The sequence below is a fragment of the Emys orbicularis genome, chromosome 7 (genome assembly GCF_028017835.1).
Source record: "Emys orbicularis isolate rEmyOrb1 chromosome 7, rEmyOrb1.hap1, whole genome shotgun sequence".
Classification (NCBI taxonomy): Eukaryota; Metazoa; Chordata; order Testudines; family Emydidae; genus Emys; species Emys orbicularis.
This window is the reverse complement of record NC_088689.1, coordinates 85,678,253-85,695,026: the sequence shown is the minus strand read 5'-3', so window position 1 is coordinate 85,695,026 and position 16,774 is coordinate 85,678,253. Positions and strand designations below refer to the sequence as shown.

The window sequence follows — 16,774 nt, the reverse complement described above, 5'->3', positions numbered from 1 at the left end:
TAATTATTCCTGAATAGCTACTTCACTGAAGTTTCCAAGCATAGACAAGCCCTAAGTCTTCTTTTAGAAGTTAAACAAAAATCTTAACTAACTTTCTCCACATTTCAAATAATCCCCCATCTGGAAGTGGTTTCTCCTTCCAGCTGCCTGACTGCAACAGAGTTTACAACCTGGGCAAATCTGTGGCAGCTGGAGATATTCCATCTGTAACAGGTACTTATCCCAAGCTCTAGCCACAGAAACAGCTGACCCACAGAATTCAGGCTGGCCGACGCCGGCAATTGCAGATACTCCCAGTTCACAAAAAAGTGAGCCCCATCCCTCATCATGTCCCTTTGGAAAAAAACCCTTGAAAAATAAGCCTGTGTTGGAGCATGCTCTGAAAGTCAGAAAAACGTGGGCTATGTTGGGCCATGATGGGTGGTGGCTATTAGCGCAGGTGGCTGCAGTTAGCAAACAAGTTTTACTGTAGCAACCTGGTTTCATTTCTTGAGACAAGCTGCCACCTTGTGGCGTTTTTATTTAAAACAACAGCACCTTTATAAAATATCATGTACATCCCCCACCCCAATCTCTTCTATAAATGTAATCGGTTTTCTTTGATGTTCCACTAGATTAGCAGAAAAGAAACCTTCTCTTCTGCTTAGTGCCAAGGGGCAATATGATTAATCATTTTATAAATGATTTCTTCATTCAAACAGAACAAGGGCTAAGGAAATTGCCAGGATAACCCTGAATGGATAAAGATACAGCCTGTAGGCAGTGAAAGGGTTAAAGGAACCAGCTCTCCCATGGGTGAGCAGACTGAAAGCAGCCTGTTCCCCAGCTGCCAAGGTAGTGACCCACACAAATCACAGCACCTGCTGTTGAGCTGAACAGGGAAGGTCAAAGATCTTCGTCAATTTCACTTGTGTGCAGGCACTTCAAGAACAGAGTGCCTGCAGGCACTCTCTTTAACCTTAAAAGAATGAAGACAGACTCTAAAGAAACAAGGACAGAGAGCAGTAACAAAAGGTGGGAAAAACCCAGTAGTGATCCAGAAATATTTTAACCCCCATGTGTGGTATCCCAGGCAGTTTTGGCACTGGTTATTGCATCAAGCCTGATCTACACATAAAACTAAGCTCAACCTAGCTACAGTTGCTAAGAGGTGTGAAAAATTCACACCCAAGAGACACAGTTAAACCGACCTAAGCCCCAGTATAGACCCAGCTAGGACATCAACCTAGCTACCACCTCTCAAGGGGGTGGATTTACTCCAGTGATGGAAAAACCTCTCCCTGTTGCTGCAGCAAAAGTCTACCCCACAGTGCTCCAGCAGTGTAGCCATACCCTCAGATGTTAACCAGAAGGTGCTGTGGGCTTGCAGTCCATGCCATGAGCAGGTGTCCATACCTTAACTGTTCCAAACAGCTCATCCTTTATGTGTCCTCCTCCAAATTCTTTTTTCACTGTTGCTCGGGTCGCTGCATACAGCATCTTCAGCCTAACCTGGACAAGTAGAGAGTGAGCAAGATCTATTCAGTGAGGCAGAAAGTTTAACAGGATCAGAGTCTGGGCTCCTGCCCTCTGCTAATTCAAGGGCATCAGTTCTGCAGCTGCTGCAGTGCTAGACTTCCACCGTTGGTGATACTACAAGGCATCGGAGAAGATAGAACTCCTCTCATTAACAGGAATCCACCCCTATCTGTCAGCAACTGCACCATCCTGGCTAGGCAGTCACATTCACTGTCTTACGATGTATTCCAACAGATTGTCCTATCAGTCCGGGGTTTCATTTTCACAGCGCTATAGAATTAGTAATGACAGCTGAGACCCACAAGACGTCATCGAGATGCTAGTCAACCCAATTCAGTAACTTTACTGGCACGACAAGCCATACAAGCATTTCCCCTACCTTTAAAGGGCTATTCTCTACACACAGATCATTTCTAATAAGTGCTCCAAAATTGCAGCTTGCAGTTTGGATTTCAGTCCCCTTCTAAACTGGATCCTTTATTTGACCGATCTCCCTGTTTAAAATTCCACTTTAAAGCAACAGGAGAAAGCTATGGCTAGGTTTTAATTGAAGCTCATTGTTTCTAATCTTACCACATCTAACTCCAGAGAATAATTTCTCCAGGCTGTTTTGGTTGCCTCTTGTCTTGCACTTAGAGCCAGAAGCAAACTGCCTTCCTCCCCATGCCCACACACACCATCACAACCAACTTCTTGATTTCTTCTGTCCATCCCACATAAGACTGCTTTACTAGCCTTTCCCTCCCCACCTTACCCCTCCAAAAAAACCTTCAGTTAGTCAGTGGCCCCCATTACAGAAGAATTTTGGATAGTGCTCTGGACATCCCAGAATGGCTTACATGCAGCCAGTAGTCACCTTACCACAAAGCAGAACCTGACTCAATAGCCAGTGGCGATAACAGAAGTAGGATCCTGGCACTCCTGGGGGAGAAGGGTTCTGTAGTGAATTTAGTTCTGGTGGAAAGTGTCTGATAAACTGAGCCAAGCCAGCACAGGCAACAGCAGTGACAGCTTTAATAATACCACGTAGCCTCTAGATTGTTCTTTTCATCAGTAGATCTCAGAGCACTTTACAAAAGGAGGTCAGCATCATTATCCCTATTTTACTGATGGGGAAGCGGAGGCCTAGAGCGGTGAAGTGACTTGCCCAAGGTCAGCCATCAGAGCCGGGAATAGATCCCATCTCTCTCGGGTACCGTCCAAATGCTCTACCCCCTAGGCCTCGCTGCCTCCCAGAGCAATCTGCTACTGTGATTCAATCTTATTTCATTCTAATTCTCTACAGCTGGCTTGAGATGACCTTGGGTTAAGTCACCAGCTGTCACTTTCCCTCCTCTGAAAAGTGGGAATGAGAATACTTATCTTACGGGGAGATTGGGGCTTCAAAAAACGTTAGGTGCAACGGGGTCAAGTACAAACATTAATATCCTGACTGGCCACCAGGCGTCACTGTGGCACTAGAGTTACTTATTTTTATTTCAGAGTAGCAGCCCTGTTAGTCTGTATCCACAAAAAGAACAGGAGTACTTGTGGCACCTTAGAGCCTAACGAATTTATTTGAGCATAAGCTTTCGTGGGCTACAGCCTACTTCATCGGATGCATAGAATGGAACACACAGAAAGAAGGTATTTATACATACAGAGAACATGAAAAGGTGGGAGTAGCCATACCAACTGTAAGAGGCCAATCAATTGAGATGAGCTATCATCAGCAGGAGAGAGAAAAAAACCATCTTGATTATCACTTCAAAGGTTTTTTTTCTCTCTCCTGCTGATAGCTCATCTCAATTGATTGGCCTCTTACAGTTGGTATGGCTACTCCCACCTTTTCATGTTCTCTGTACGTATAAATACCTTCTGTCTGTGTATTCCATTCTAAGCATCCGATGAAGTAGGCTGTAGCCCACGAAAGCTTATGCTCAAATAAATTCGTTAGTCTCTAAGGTGCCACAAGTACTCCTGTTTTTTTCTTGTGGTATTTGATATGTGTTCATAGAGTAATACAGGCTGGTAATTGGAGAGGGTGTACAGGAGAAGGAGTCTGGCCCACACGCTTAGGGTCTAACTGATCACCATATTTAGGGTCAGGAAGGAATTTTCCCCTGTGACAGTGTACCCCATAAGGCTTTATGGGGAGGGGGTGCTTATAAATGTATGTATGACATAACTGGAATATGTTTTGTGCTGCCTGTGCCAGGTAACATATCTCCGTAAAGGTTATGGTCTACTATATCTATTCATCCTATTTGTACATATATATATCATTTTCTACTTGAGGTTAAGAATATGGGCTGTATGCTTGTTTGGTTTCTAAGTAAGCTTTGGGAGGCATTTGGTCAGCTTCTTTAGGAAGGAATTCGCCAGGTTAAGTACCTGATCAGGAAACACTTGGAGAACAATGCATCTTGGAATGCTCCAATCCACATAAGAAGTCTTCCTGGAGACATGCAAGATACCATGTGGACAATGGCGTCGGCCTGTAAAGACTGAGTCATGCAGGGGCATGTGACTTGCCCAGGTGACTCCAAAACTCCATCTTGGAGCTGGACTTTGCATAGGAGGGAGGAGGGGGGTCCCCACCCACAAGAGTCTATTTAAACCCGTGGGAGACCCCTCCATTTTGTCTTCAGCTGGCTAAAGAAGGAGCCTCTCTACCCCCCCCCCCCCCAGGATACTTGAAGGAGACTGAAACAAAGGACAGTAACTACAGGGGGTGTGAGTGATTGCTGGACCCAGGCTAAAAGGAGATTAGCCTGTAAAAAGGAGTGCTCTGGAACTGGTGAGGAAATTATCTGTATTTAGTTTGATTAGACATAGATTTGCACATTTTGGTTAGATTGGCAGAGATCCTGTGGGGTTTTCACCTTCCTCTGCAGCGTGGATCATGGGTCACTTGCAGGTTTAAACTAGTGTAAATGGGGATTATCTGTCACTTGAAGTCTTTAAATCATTATTTGAGGGTTTCAGCAGCTCAGCCAGAGGTTAGGTGTCTGTTACAGGAGGGGATGGGTTAAGTTCTGGGGCCTGCAATGTGCAGGAGGTCAGACTAGATGATCATGATGGTCCCTTCTGGCCTTGAAGTCTGAGTCAACCCTGCTGTGAAACCCTGCCTGCATGCGGTTACATGTCAGATCTCAAGTAAAGCAGGGCTGGGCTGGGTTGTGACTTGGGTGGCCAGAGGATTCTGTAGGTAGCTCTCTTCCCTCGAGTCCGTACTGGATCGACCCAAGCAAGCTGGGAAGGGACATTGCTGACAGGAACAGCTTGCAAATGAGACCTAAAACTCGGGTCTTGACCACTCATGGTGGCACTTTTTGCCAAAGTAGGAGTGTAAAATCTTGGCCAAGTTTCCTCATGGATAATTCCATTCCACTCCCGACATTCTCTCTACAGGCTGGATTCTCTCCTTGCCTGCATCTGTCATGTAGTTTACAGTAGTCTGTTAAACAGTAGCCAAGCTTTCCCCCAGAGGAGAACTGATTGCACACAGCTTTACACAAGCACGCTATAGAACAGAGCAGTTGCAGAGCACGTTAGGGTCCATCTGGCTAACCAGTGCTACACGGAAGTTAGATTAGCACCTCTGCTAAGCGAGTCTTCAGAAAATGACACACTGACCTTTGAACAATTCCAATATTAGTCCTTAAATACAGCTTTCCATCCTCCACCCACCGCACAAACATTCTTGCGAGTGCCAGGAAAATTACAACCCTGCAAAGAGGAATTTAGAGAGACCAAAGGCTTACAGGAGAACTGTCAGGGGACCAGGAGATGAAGAGCCACTCAAAGCCCTGCGCATTCTGGGTATCCAGCCGGTAGAGGATATAACATGGCTGTTGTTCATCCAGCAGCGGCAGCACGAAGGAGTCATAGTCTTTATCCCAATGGCGAGACAGTTCTTTGTAGGCTCCCAGCACTAGCTGCTCTGAAAGGAGGAAGAGAAGAACTATGAATTACAAAGCAAAGGTTAGCACAGGCCATGGGGCTGCATGACTCATTGCTCTAATGCCTTGCACTCCTGAGAGCTCAGATGCTGCAGCTCTATTCTCTGCTCTCCCACCTGTGAGAGCTTGTGCAAAGCAATCCAGATGCTATTCCCTTATGTGCATTAAAGCGTAGGGTGACCGTGTGCTCTCAGAGCCTCTGGGGGAACGGAGTGCATAATACCACCCCCATAAACATGTGCGGATGTTTCAAAAGTCCCAGCCACTAGAAGGTAAAGGGGAGGATCAACGTTACATGGGATGGCAAAGGGGCTTGGTCCACCCCATGCCACGATTTCTGAACACAAAATTAACACTGGAATACGAAGCTTCTCCCATATCGAGAGAGCAGGGCTCAGGAGTTGCAGCTCCAAACAGCTGGACGAGCTACCTGTTGCATTAGAACAGGCACCAACATGCTCAGGATTTAATTAATCCAAATGGCAACTGCTCCGCATCACCTTCTGCATCCAACGGTGTCTGCTGTGCTGGATGGCTGCCTCCTCCCAGAGACCTTCCCCACAGCGAGAGACAGCCTCACCCGGTCTCTCAATGAGCGCACATTACAGCAGGCGTTAGTGGGGAGGGAGACAAGTGGGAGACACTGCAACCACCAGGACTGAGGAGTGGGCACACAGGCCAGTGCCAGCTCCTCGGGGAGGGTGGAAAGGCTAGGACACCGCAGCCCCACTATAGCCACTGTGGGTGTGTGGCCAGCACAGACCAACACAACTTGCACTCCCCCCAGCTACAGGAGGCCACTGCCTGCAGCAAGGAACTGATCTGTCAGCAATCGCACCAGCTGCTTCTCCAAATTGCAGAGCAGTTGATTTCCAGGAGGCCCAAAGGCAGGCTGGAATCCCCTGCTCAGCTGAGCTCCCCTGGAATCTCCCCTCTTCCAGCTGCTCCTCATACCCATACAGCCTCCCTGGCAGACCTAGTGAGTGAGGCTCTCACAGGAGCCCCCCCTGTGCGATGCTACCAGCGTTCCCCAGCTCTGCAGACTGATCAATATGCGTGGATAGCTTCCTTCTCCCCACAGCCACCGGGAACCCTCCCTGCCCGCTATCCCCGCTCCCGTCCAGGCTCAGGTTCTCCACCCCTCCCCAGGGTCCTGTGGTCACTGGTCCAGTCCCTAGGCTTTCGGATGAAGAACTATGGAGGTGACAGGGGAAGGCAGTAAAGAGTTTGGGGCTTGTTGCTACCACAAGCCAGGGCTGGCAACGCATTCTCAGAAACCTCAACTTCCCCTATGATGCAAAAAGGGGAGAGAAAACACCACTGAAATACGATTGCCAACATCAGTCGCTTCCTGCCCTTAACCTGTTGCTGTGGCTTGGTCCAAGCACACGTACTACCATCTAGGGGCAAGGGAAGTTATGGGCACATCTCGCTGACGGAGAGGGCCCTGATCTCGCCACCGCCATTTTGATGGTGCTATGGTGCCACGCAGGGCAACACGCTGCACCTCCTGCGCTTCCTCTTCCTGCCGAGCTTGTCGTCAAGGCCGATGCCACGCCACACAAAAGGCGTCCAACATGCCTGGGAAGGAAAGCGCTGAGCACGCAGGGGAGGAGAAACAGGGCAAGGCATCATTCAGGAGTGAGAGCCAATGAGATGCTAGCTCGTAGAACTGGCGTTTCCCTTCCCCATTCAAACAAACACTCTTCTGCTGCGGTGCAAGGAGGGTGACCAAGGGGGCCATGCTCGGGGCAGGTAGTAGAGTCTGGGGAATCAGTGTAAAGGAAGGGTTGGGGTGTGCAGGAACACACTTGTGACGGGTTGGATCACAGAAACCCCCTTGGGAGCTGCCACCCGATGTGCAAAGACTACCCCTGCTTCTGTTTTCCCTGCCAGCTCAGGACTCCAGCACCCAGTCTTGCTGAGCCAGACACTCCCGTCTGCTCCAACACAGACCCAGAGTCTGAATCACTTGCCCCAAAGCTGCAAGTTTACCTGAAAACAGCTCACAGTAGCGTGCTTGTCTTTAGCAATCAGATGCCCAACTCCCAATGGGGTCTAAACCCAGATAAATCCGTTTTACCCTGCATAAGGCTTATGCAGGGCAAACTCATAAATTGTTCGCCCTCTATAACACTGATAGAGATGCACAGCTGTTTGCTCCCCCAGGTATTAATACATACTCTGAGTAAATTACTAAATAAAAAGTGATTTTATTAAATACAGACAGTAGGATTTAAGTGGTCCCAAGTAGTAACCGACAGAACAAAGTAAGTCACCAAGCAAAATAAAATAAAATGCGCAAATCTATGTCTAATCAAACTGAATACAGATAATCTCACCCTCAGAGATGCTTCAGTAAGCTTTTTCTCAGACTGGACACCTTCCAGGCCTGGGCACAATTCTTTCCCCTGGTACAGCTCTTGTTGCAGCTCAGGTGATAGCTAGGGGATTCTTCATGATGGCTCCTCCCCCCCTTGTTCTCTTCCACCCCTTTATATATCTTTTGCATAAGGCAGGAACCCTTTGTCCCTCTGGGTTTCCACCCCCCCCCCTCACTGGAAAAGCACCAGGTTAAAGATGGATTCCAGTTCAGGTGACATGATCACATGTCACTGCAAGACTTCATTGCCAACTTGCCAGCACACACATATACAGGAAGACTCACAGGTAAACACAGCCATCTGCGGATAATGGTCCTTGTTAATGGGAGTCATCAAGATTCCAAACCATCATTAATGGCCCACACTTTACATAATTACAATAGGCCCTCAGAGTTATATTTTATATTTCTAGTTTTAGATACAAGAGTGGTACATTTATACAAATTGGATGATCATACTCAGTAGATTATAAGCTTTGTAATGATACCTTACAAGAGACCTTTTGCATGAAGCATATCCCAGTTACGTTATATTCACTTATTACCATATTTTCCTAAAACTATCCCAGTTACATTATATTCACTTCTTATCATGTTTTTATAAAACCATATAGACTGCACAACGTCACAACACTGTCCCCCTGTGCTCAGGGCATGACCACATCATCACACGAGCAAGGCACGGATTGAGGAGAGGTGCTGTGGAGAAAGGCCAGGTGGGACCCACAGATCAGCTTTCATGTAGTACCTCCAAGTCAGACCCCAACATACACCACTAGAGCCTTCCAAGCAGCAGGGCTTCAGCAAACAGCCCCAGCCAGAGCCCTTAGGGAAAGGGCTCACATGCAGCTAGGGAGCATTCCTGAGCCCTGCAGCAGTCCCTGGAGAGAAGTGACGCTGTCAGTGTGTAACAACACAGTGTGTGCAAAGAAAGCAGGGACTGTCTTCTCAGGGCCACAGCCTCCCCAAGGGGCAGAGCAGTCTTGCCTGGCAAGCTGCAGCCGTTCAGTCCCTAGGATAACCCAACCCCATCAGACTCACAAGTCGAGGAGCCTTTGTGTTCCAAAACAAACGACATGCTTGTGGCTAAACACAGTCCGCTAAGTGCAGGGTACTGATGGGTGGTGAGCCAGTGCACGAACAGGAGCACAGAGCTTGCAATTTGCACTTCACTCACATCCAGACCTTCCAAGAGAGGCCACAAACAGTTTTCTGTTTTTTTTCCGGCTTCTTGCCGCATCCCAGAACAGTTCGCATTGGTTTCAATGGGAATCTCGAGCCGGCACTGGCTGAGGGAGATTTCCAGAGATTTCCACTGCTCCTTCACCCAGGGCTCCAGTCACTTAGTGACGTGCCAGGGCATTGTAAGGTTCCCACTCGTGCTGTGATAACCCTGGAGACTTGGGTTTCCCAGAAGCTGAAAGGAAAGCAGCCTCTGCAGGGTTGTCTGGAAGCTGTGAGTTGGATGAACACAGAGCTCCAGAGCCTACCTGCTCTGCCCCCAATATCCTTCCGGCGCTTTCCCAAATAACCACCATTGATATCCCATGGGGTGGGGAAACACATGGCACGGGCATCTCCCCTGTGTTTTGGGATTCCCCAGGAGGTTCTTCAGAAAGCCACCAAGGAAGAAGGTGGAGTGCACCTCCTGCACACCACAAGGGTAGCTGGCGAGGCGAACACACTCCGGGTCCACCCAGAAGTGCCTCCTAATCCCTGGTTTCAGAACCACTGGGGCACCCAAACAAACAGCCATCCTCTAGGGATTATGGTGCATTGCTGCTAGGGAACCTAGGTGTGCTCCCAAGCTACTGCTTGAGCAATTGTGGGGCGCCTCTCCATGTAGGGGTTTGGGAGACAGTGGCCTACGCCAGGTGGCACATGGATGAGCCTGCTGGATTGAAGAACGGACCCACAGAAGGGGGCCACCCAGTCTGGGAGGATTTGCAGGAGCCCTGAGGCTCCCACCACCTTTGAAGATGCCCTATCTAAAGCGATGGTTAAAGTCTATGTTTGTGTAGGGTTTGCGCTTCTCCCCCACTCCCCGTCCCACTGTACAAACATCCGGCCCCCACATGTGCACTGTCAAACTCATCGGGATTGGGTTTGAGGATAAATAGAGGTTTCATACAGCCCTAATTTCCACCTACCCTCTTCACAGCTGCATCCTCCGGCATATAACCCCATCCCACACATCCACTGCACTTGACACTCCAAGGGACCTAGCAATTACAGTTTTGCTCCTGAAATCACAGGAATTCAAATCCACCAAAAATGTATTCCGTTTCTACCATGCACCTCAGAAAAAACAGGTCCAGATTTCCAGAGCCATTTACACACACACACACACGAATAATTTCTGCACACAAATACTGAAACTGCCTGCAAAACTGCAGTCATGCAAACTACGCACCCCTTTGGCCTGTGAGTTTAGCAGTCCTGGACTCTCAGTAAGTTACAAGTGGCACCATGCCACAGCACTGATAACATGTGTGTGGGGGCAAGGGAGAGAATATTAAGTGGACAGTTACCCCTGCAGCTTGGCCCAGGGCCACTGACCTTCAGCCCATCTCCAATACATCACTTGATTCAAAACAAACATGCTCACAGTATAGTTTGCTCTTGCTTCTAATCAGGAAAAGGAAGCTTTCAGGTTTGCAATCAGCTCGGCTGGACTTTTCCATCAGGGTTCATGTGATCTGTAGGGTCAGGTTGGCAGATTCCCACAGATTTCCTTTGCTTGCAGGGGGCAGGCATGCGTGTTCCTTAGTCTTTACCCTCATCACCCACATCTCTGGTACCAGGACATCCTCAAACCGCTCTCCACCACAGCCGAATTCATCACGCACACACAAACCAATGATCTGTTCCGCTGCAGTTGCAGCAGTCGCAACTCAACCTGTTTGTTCCCAGCTGGCGGATCAGTGGGAAGATCTCAGGAGAGCTGAACGTTTCCCTGGGGAATGGCACTACACTGCAAGACAGCAATAAAGAAGTCAGACTGGGGAGAACTACTAGGGCACCGATCCATTCACCCACCCCCTTCTGTCAACATAGGATTGTTCCCCACAGCAATGTACCATCAAGTGCTTTGTCCAGCCTCATGGCGAATGATTCAAACAATGGCCAGTCCCGTCATCTCCTCCAGGAGACTATTCCTCAGTCCAGCAGAGCTCCCCGTTATATCCTCGCCGATATTCAACCTTCACTTAATTTCATTCTGCTACCCCCTAGCTACCTCAACACCCCTCCTGGGTGTCAACACCCTTTGTCCTACTGACAGACGTGCAGTTCCCACTTCATCCTGCACCCAGGCAGTTTGGTTCCTTCCTCCCAAACAATCCCTTCGCGCTCTAATCATCTGTGCTGCTAAGACATCCAGAGTCTCTGGAAGTGACCTCTCTCTCTCTCACACACACACACACACACACACACACACTTTACACATCACATCTCAAGTCTCTAAAGTACATTTTCCCCCACAGCTACGAAGTACACAACTATCAACAGTACTAGATAGAGGGATCACACTTCACATGCAGATCTATGTATTTGAGCAACTGTCTCTATCCCCAGATAACCAGGGTCTTGTGTTAACACAGGTCCCCCCAACTCGAATAATGAGGAGAGTGGGAGGGGGGAGGGGTCCAGCAGGACGTTCTCAGAGAGGGGTCCTGGCTTTGGAATTTGTTTCCTTTCCCTTGCTCTGCTAGAACCTGGATCAGGGAAGCATTAGAACATACTGCCAGATCCACCTGTATCGCCCTTAAAGGTGGGGTGCTGATGACTGGGGGCTGGGTGAAGGAGAAGGGAGTGTTTGGAGTTGAAGAAGGTCCCACCCTTTAAGTTTTACAGGCATTGCTCTCTCTGTTTGAGAGAGTTTGCTTAATAATTGTGTTGTCTATTTTGGAGTCAAATTAAATAAAACCCACAAGTGCACCCCACCACCCCGTCAGGAGCTGATGGATTTTACTGGTTACACTAATACTGATCCTAACATAAAGGGGAGAACAATTCTGGATGCCAAGATACAGCAGGGAACGGAAACCATAAGCAAGCACAGGACAGAGAGCCACTGCCAATTCCAAATCAATGGAAATTAGTCCATTAAAAAAAATTCAGGTTTGGCTCATTTGGGTGCTGAAATTTTAAATATTTTTTCGAGTTCCATTTTTAGACGTCCTAAGGGGCTTTCTGCTCCTTTGGAAGGGACTGAAAGCAGGTCAGTATACTCAAATCCAGCTCTACATCCTCTCTGGGCACATCCCTGCCTGCAACCACCTCCATTTCAGCTCTGCAGCAGCTGTTGATGGTGAACCCCTTCTCACAGCGACTGGGGTCCAGCATGCCTGTGAATTCCCACGGAGCAGCGCACAAGAGCGAGGTCATGGTACCACCACAGGAGAGACAGTGCAAGTGAGCATCACCAATGAAATGAATGATATGCAAAGAGCTGGCAAACGCACAAGCTCAAAGAATCCCTTTGCGTTATATCAGTCTTGGGTACAGAACTTTCAGCTGGGAAGTGTTTTTTCAATTGGACAGTGTCCCTTTGACTACTTCTGCTGGCTCCAGGAGGAGACGCCAAATATTCTGAAAAATTCCGCATTAACTCAGAAAGAGAATGGAGAGATTGAAAATGCTGAAAAGGAAAGGACCAGGCCATCCCTTGGTCCCCATGAGATGGAGGGCTCTCTTCCAGCAGCAGCTGGCCATAGCCTCAGGCAAAGTAAACAAGCACAAGTACTGATGGCACTCATACCCTGTAACAGCAACCAAGAAAACTACCTGGGCACATGAGAATAGATCAGACACAGAAGATCACCAGTGCTAGCCAGTGTGCTGTATGTCTCTCTCAGGTTAAAGACTGTCCTGTCACAGAGCCTGATCAAGAGCCCACTGAAATCCATGGGAGTGCAGCCAGTTTGGGCAGTGAGTGAACCTGAAGTGAGGCCAGAGACCCCAGCCAGTAGGAGAAGCAGCAGCCAAAGCAAGGTCCTCTGGACAGTCACAGAACTTTCTCTGCCAGGTGCTGACTGGCTGTTTGTTCCAACCTTCTCCCTCCCTCCTTGTCCTTTCACCTCTGCGTCATACCTCCTGCCCTTACCTACAGGATGGTAACAGCAGACAGGAGGCACCTGCCGTTTGGGTTACAGGGGGCACCTCCAAACTCCAGACGCGCAGAGGTGAAGGGACAGACACCCACCGGGCAGCACAGGATTCGGAGGGCTGTGGTGGGGGCTGAGTATGTAGATGTGATCCCTTGTCTGCCTTTCTCTCGCCAGAAAAATGGGTTGCATGGGGCAATTTTTCCCTTTAATTTGCAGACCAGCTCTCCGGACAGGTAGCTCCATCAGTCGAGTGAGGCCCTGTTAGTGCAAACAGGCAGGAACACAATTAGAAGTTGTAGAGTGGCTAGGACTTAATGATGGACTTCTGTCTGATTCCAGGGACACCTCAGTCCTATCTACACTGCCACTTGCACCATTTCGTAACCGGGCAGGGGACAACAGCGTTGGAATTGAGTCCCCTGGTTTGGTTACAGATGTAGTGTAGACTAGCCTGAAGCTCCAAGTGTTTAGGCAGCAGACACATAATCCTAAAGAAGCTGCTGACAGGGAGCCATTCCCAGGGCTCCCACACCCTCCAAGGCACCAGTCAAACAAACATGGGCGTTTTCAGGCTTGAAGGGAAACTAAACCACAGGAAATCTGGTCAGGGAGAACAGTGCATTACAAGTCAATTTCCTTAGGCGTCCTGATCTCACCAATACACAATTGCAGGTGTCAATAAGAGAAGTCATTTCAGGTGCAATTCCCTAAAGTGCTCAGCATTGGTCTAACTCTGCTCCCATTGAAGTCAATGGTAAAACTCCCACCGACTTCTAGAGCAGCAGAGCTACGTGGATGCTGAGCGTTTCCTAAAAATCTCACTCTCTGTTTCTATTAATCCTTGTTTCTACTGGATGAGTTTTGGGGGCAAACAAGATGGCACCGACTTCCAACTATCCAGAAGTCACGCTGTCCCTGATCCTTGTCTCACCTTTAGGAATTGCCAGCGAGCATTTAAACAAGCTGTCGAAACAGACAGACAAGAAAAACTGGCAAACCAATAAATGATTTTCTTTGGTGTATTTTAGCTTCAAACTAGCACAGCATATAGGCCTGAGATGCACACGATCTGAAATGTACTAAAAAAAAAAAAGTATCAATCCTTATGTCACTGGTCAGCAAGTAGCTACTGCCATTACTATTAAACTGTTTATTCTGCAGGTGTTGCTCTGGTGAAGTATTTTAGGAGGAAAAGGAGAGATTAACTCATCAACCTGAAATGGCCTACAATAAATCGCCTGCTAGGGCAGCATTTTAATTTCTCTGCAAAATTAACCGACAGTAGGTGTGATTTTCTAAACTCTGCACATGCAACCATCCACCCAATGTGCATTGCACAATTGTCACAAATAGATATGTAAATCGAGTCGCTTAGCATGCAAGCAGCCAGAGAGATGCATTTGAGGAGTATCTGCACAGTTGATAAGATTAATCCATAGGTGTGACTGTTGGCAGAAACCTCAGTTTCCTCTGAGCTCTCTCTCTGCTTTGATGTTTTAATGATGCTCATGCTAATTTCAGTCCCTGCTGTGCCAGTTTGCCTTTGCTGCTGCTGCTGGAGTCTCTACCACTGCTGCAGTCAGATGCATCACTTATCTTTCACTATTTACCATGCTTCCTTCAATTGCTACCGTAACTAATGTGATGATTTGCCTTGTTCCTTTCTCAGCTTTAAAAGCTTCCCTCTTCTCTTAAGATCGCTCCAATCTAAAGAGTGAGGCACAAAACTAGATCAAAAAAATGAGAGCAGACTCTTAGGGCTGGGACACTGCATGATTTTGTGATTCACTGCGCCTCAGACTTAAATAGCTCCTTCTACCTCCCAGACTGGCAGCTCCCATCTCCTTCCTTCCAATCCCTAACTGCAGAAAAGATCTGCTATTGAGCTAAAGGCTGCGTGACTCCACCCTGGGTCTATGGCTTGGCAAAGGCAGGCAATTAATTGCGCTGATTCTTACAGAGAGGATTTGAATCTCATCCCCTCAGTACAATGTTCACTACTAGAGCCTTGCCTGGAGAAATGGAAACCAATAGGTGGGTATTAACTAGGGTTGCCAACTCTGACTAAAGCTATTCCGCGATATTCCCCCCAACATGACAATGTCATTTTCTTAAAATATCCTATTAAAATCTCCCGGATTGCTTTCAATAGTCACCAGGAAAGCCATGCAGATTCTGGGAGACTCCAGGCCAATCCCGGAGGGTTGGCAACCCTACTATTAACAAATACCAAACAGCAGTGTGTTGAGATGAGTTCCTGTCTGCATCCTGTAAAACTTGCCCATACCGGTATTGCCCTGGCCTCTTCTTTTGTCATTCAGTGTTGCACGCATTCTAAAGCAATATGCATTTCCTCACCTTTTGGGGGCGAAGCCAGACTTTGAGGCACCTGCTCCCCTACTTGGTGTAAACTTTGCTTGTGCCAATCAGAAACGAACACAAACAGGTTTTGGGCCCCGTCCCCTATGACACTTCTATGATGTCATAGTTGGTACTTTATGGGCTGCCTGCCATGTGCAGGCAGGGAGAGGAGAAAGAAAAACGAATCCTGTGTATCCTGTGTACACCCGTAACCGAGCCTGATCACCTCGAAGCCTCTCTCTCAGCTCACGTGTTTCAAACAGAGTTTCTACCTTTGCCGGTCGTTATGCGTTGGTTTGTATTTGTAAGTATCAGTTATTACTAATTGCTGCATCTTTGTTTATAAATATTGTTAGTAGATATTTTAGTCATTGTGTGTTTTAAGTTTCATTAACTCTATTAGCTAATCAAACGCTGCTCCCTTACCCCTTGTAATTATCCCCAATAAAACTTTAAATTGATTAATTTTAGTTGTGTGTGCAGTTTGCATCGTGACTCTCCTTGCATCCCTTACCAATATAGTCTATTGCCACGTGCAGCCTGGTAAATAACAGGCCTGCATTTTCTTTCGCCCCTGCGTGCCCGTGGCAATCCACACAGTGGAATACCCTGTTCCCACCTCCGTAAACAACAGGTTATAGATGGGAGGGAAGAAACCAAACGGGACTGGGGCAGTGGAGCAAGTGAAGGTCAGGAAAAACTTCTCAGACAACAGGAGCAACCCGTGAGTTGACAGCAAACCCCAGGGAAGCAGTGAAAGCCCGATGGCATTAAAAAATAAAGCCAGGACACTTGTCGGCACATTTGTTAGGGTCAAAAAGCCGAAATACACTCACTCTTCCCCCAGTGCCATTAATGCCGGCTTCTGCCTCAAGCAAGACATGCCTAGTTCAGAGAGCAGAGGGGTTTTCTGTCCAGTAACTGCGTGCTGTGAATGGAAGAGTAACTGTGCAGCTGAAGACTAAGCAGAAGAACGGTTTTGGTCATGTGTACATTCACCATTCCTTTTGCCTTTTCACTTCCAAACATTCAGTGCATTCGCTGTGATGCTCCACAGCATTGTTTGCTCCCAGGGAACACAGAGCACCTATTACTACCACAAGAAGGCCATTTGGATCAAAGCAGTTAAAAAGCTCTACCTAATGGTAAGCCCACATTTATCATGAACTTCCCATTTCTCGTCTACACAAAGGGTGGCCCCCCAGGCTTCCCCAGCAGCACACATCAGCCTGTTTCCACTGAGGAACTGAGTTTTAAACACACACCCCCAAGTGGATATACTCCCACTTTCTATCACTGGAGCCATGTGACTCACACAAACATTTCGAACGTTGAAATGAAAATCTGGGGCCCTGCAGGGAAAACCAGGCAGATGTCTCTTTATGTGGTTTGTAACATTTAAAACTGGACTGGATAAGCAAGATGATCTGCCTTAGAGAGCAATCCTGCATTGGACG

At 47.9% G+C, this 16,774-nt stretch overlaps 1 protein-coding gene across 2 annotated transcripts in view; it reads right to left on the bottom strand.

Moving 5' to 3' along the window:
- The window catches only part of TWF2 (twinfilin actin binding protein 2), an 89,252-nt gene that overhangs the window by 30,367 nt on the left and 42,111 nt on the right, over positions 1-16,774 (bottom strand). For both annotated transcript variants that reach the window (XM_065407378.1, XM_065407377.1), the window contains exons 3-4: positions 5,265-5,443; positions 1,396-1,491 (exon numbers count right to left, since the gene is read on the bottom strand). In XM_065407378.1, the coding sequence (XP_065263450.1) occupies positions 1,396-1,491; positions 5,265-5,443 (275 nt within the window). The remainder of the gene's footprint in view (positions 1-1,395; positions 1,492-5,264; positions 5,444-16,774) is intronic.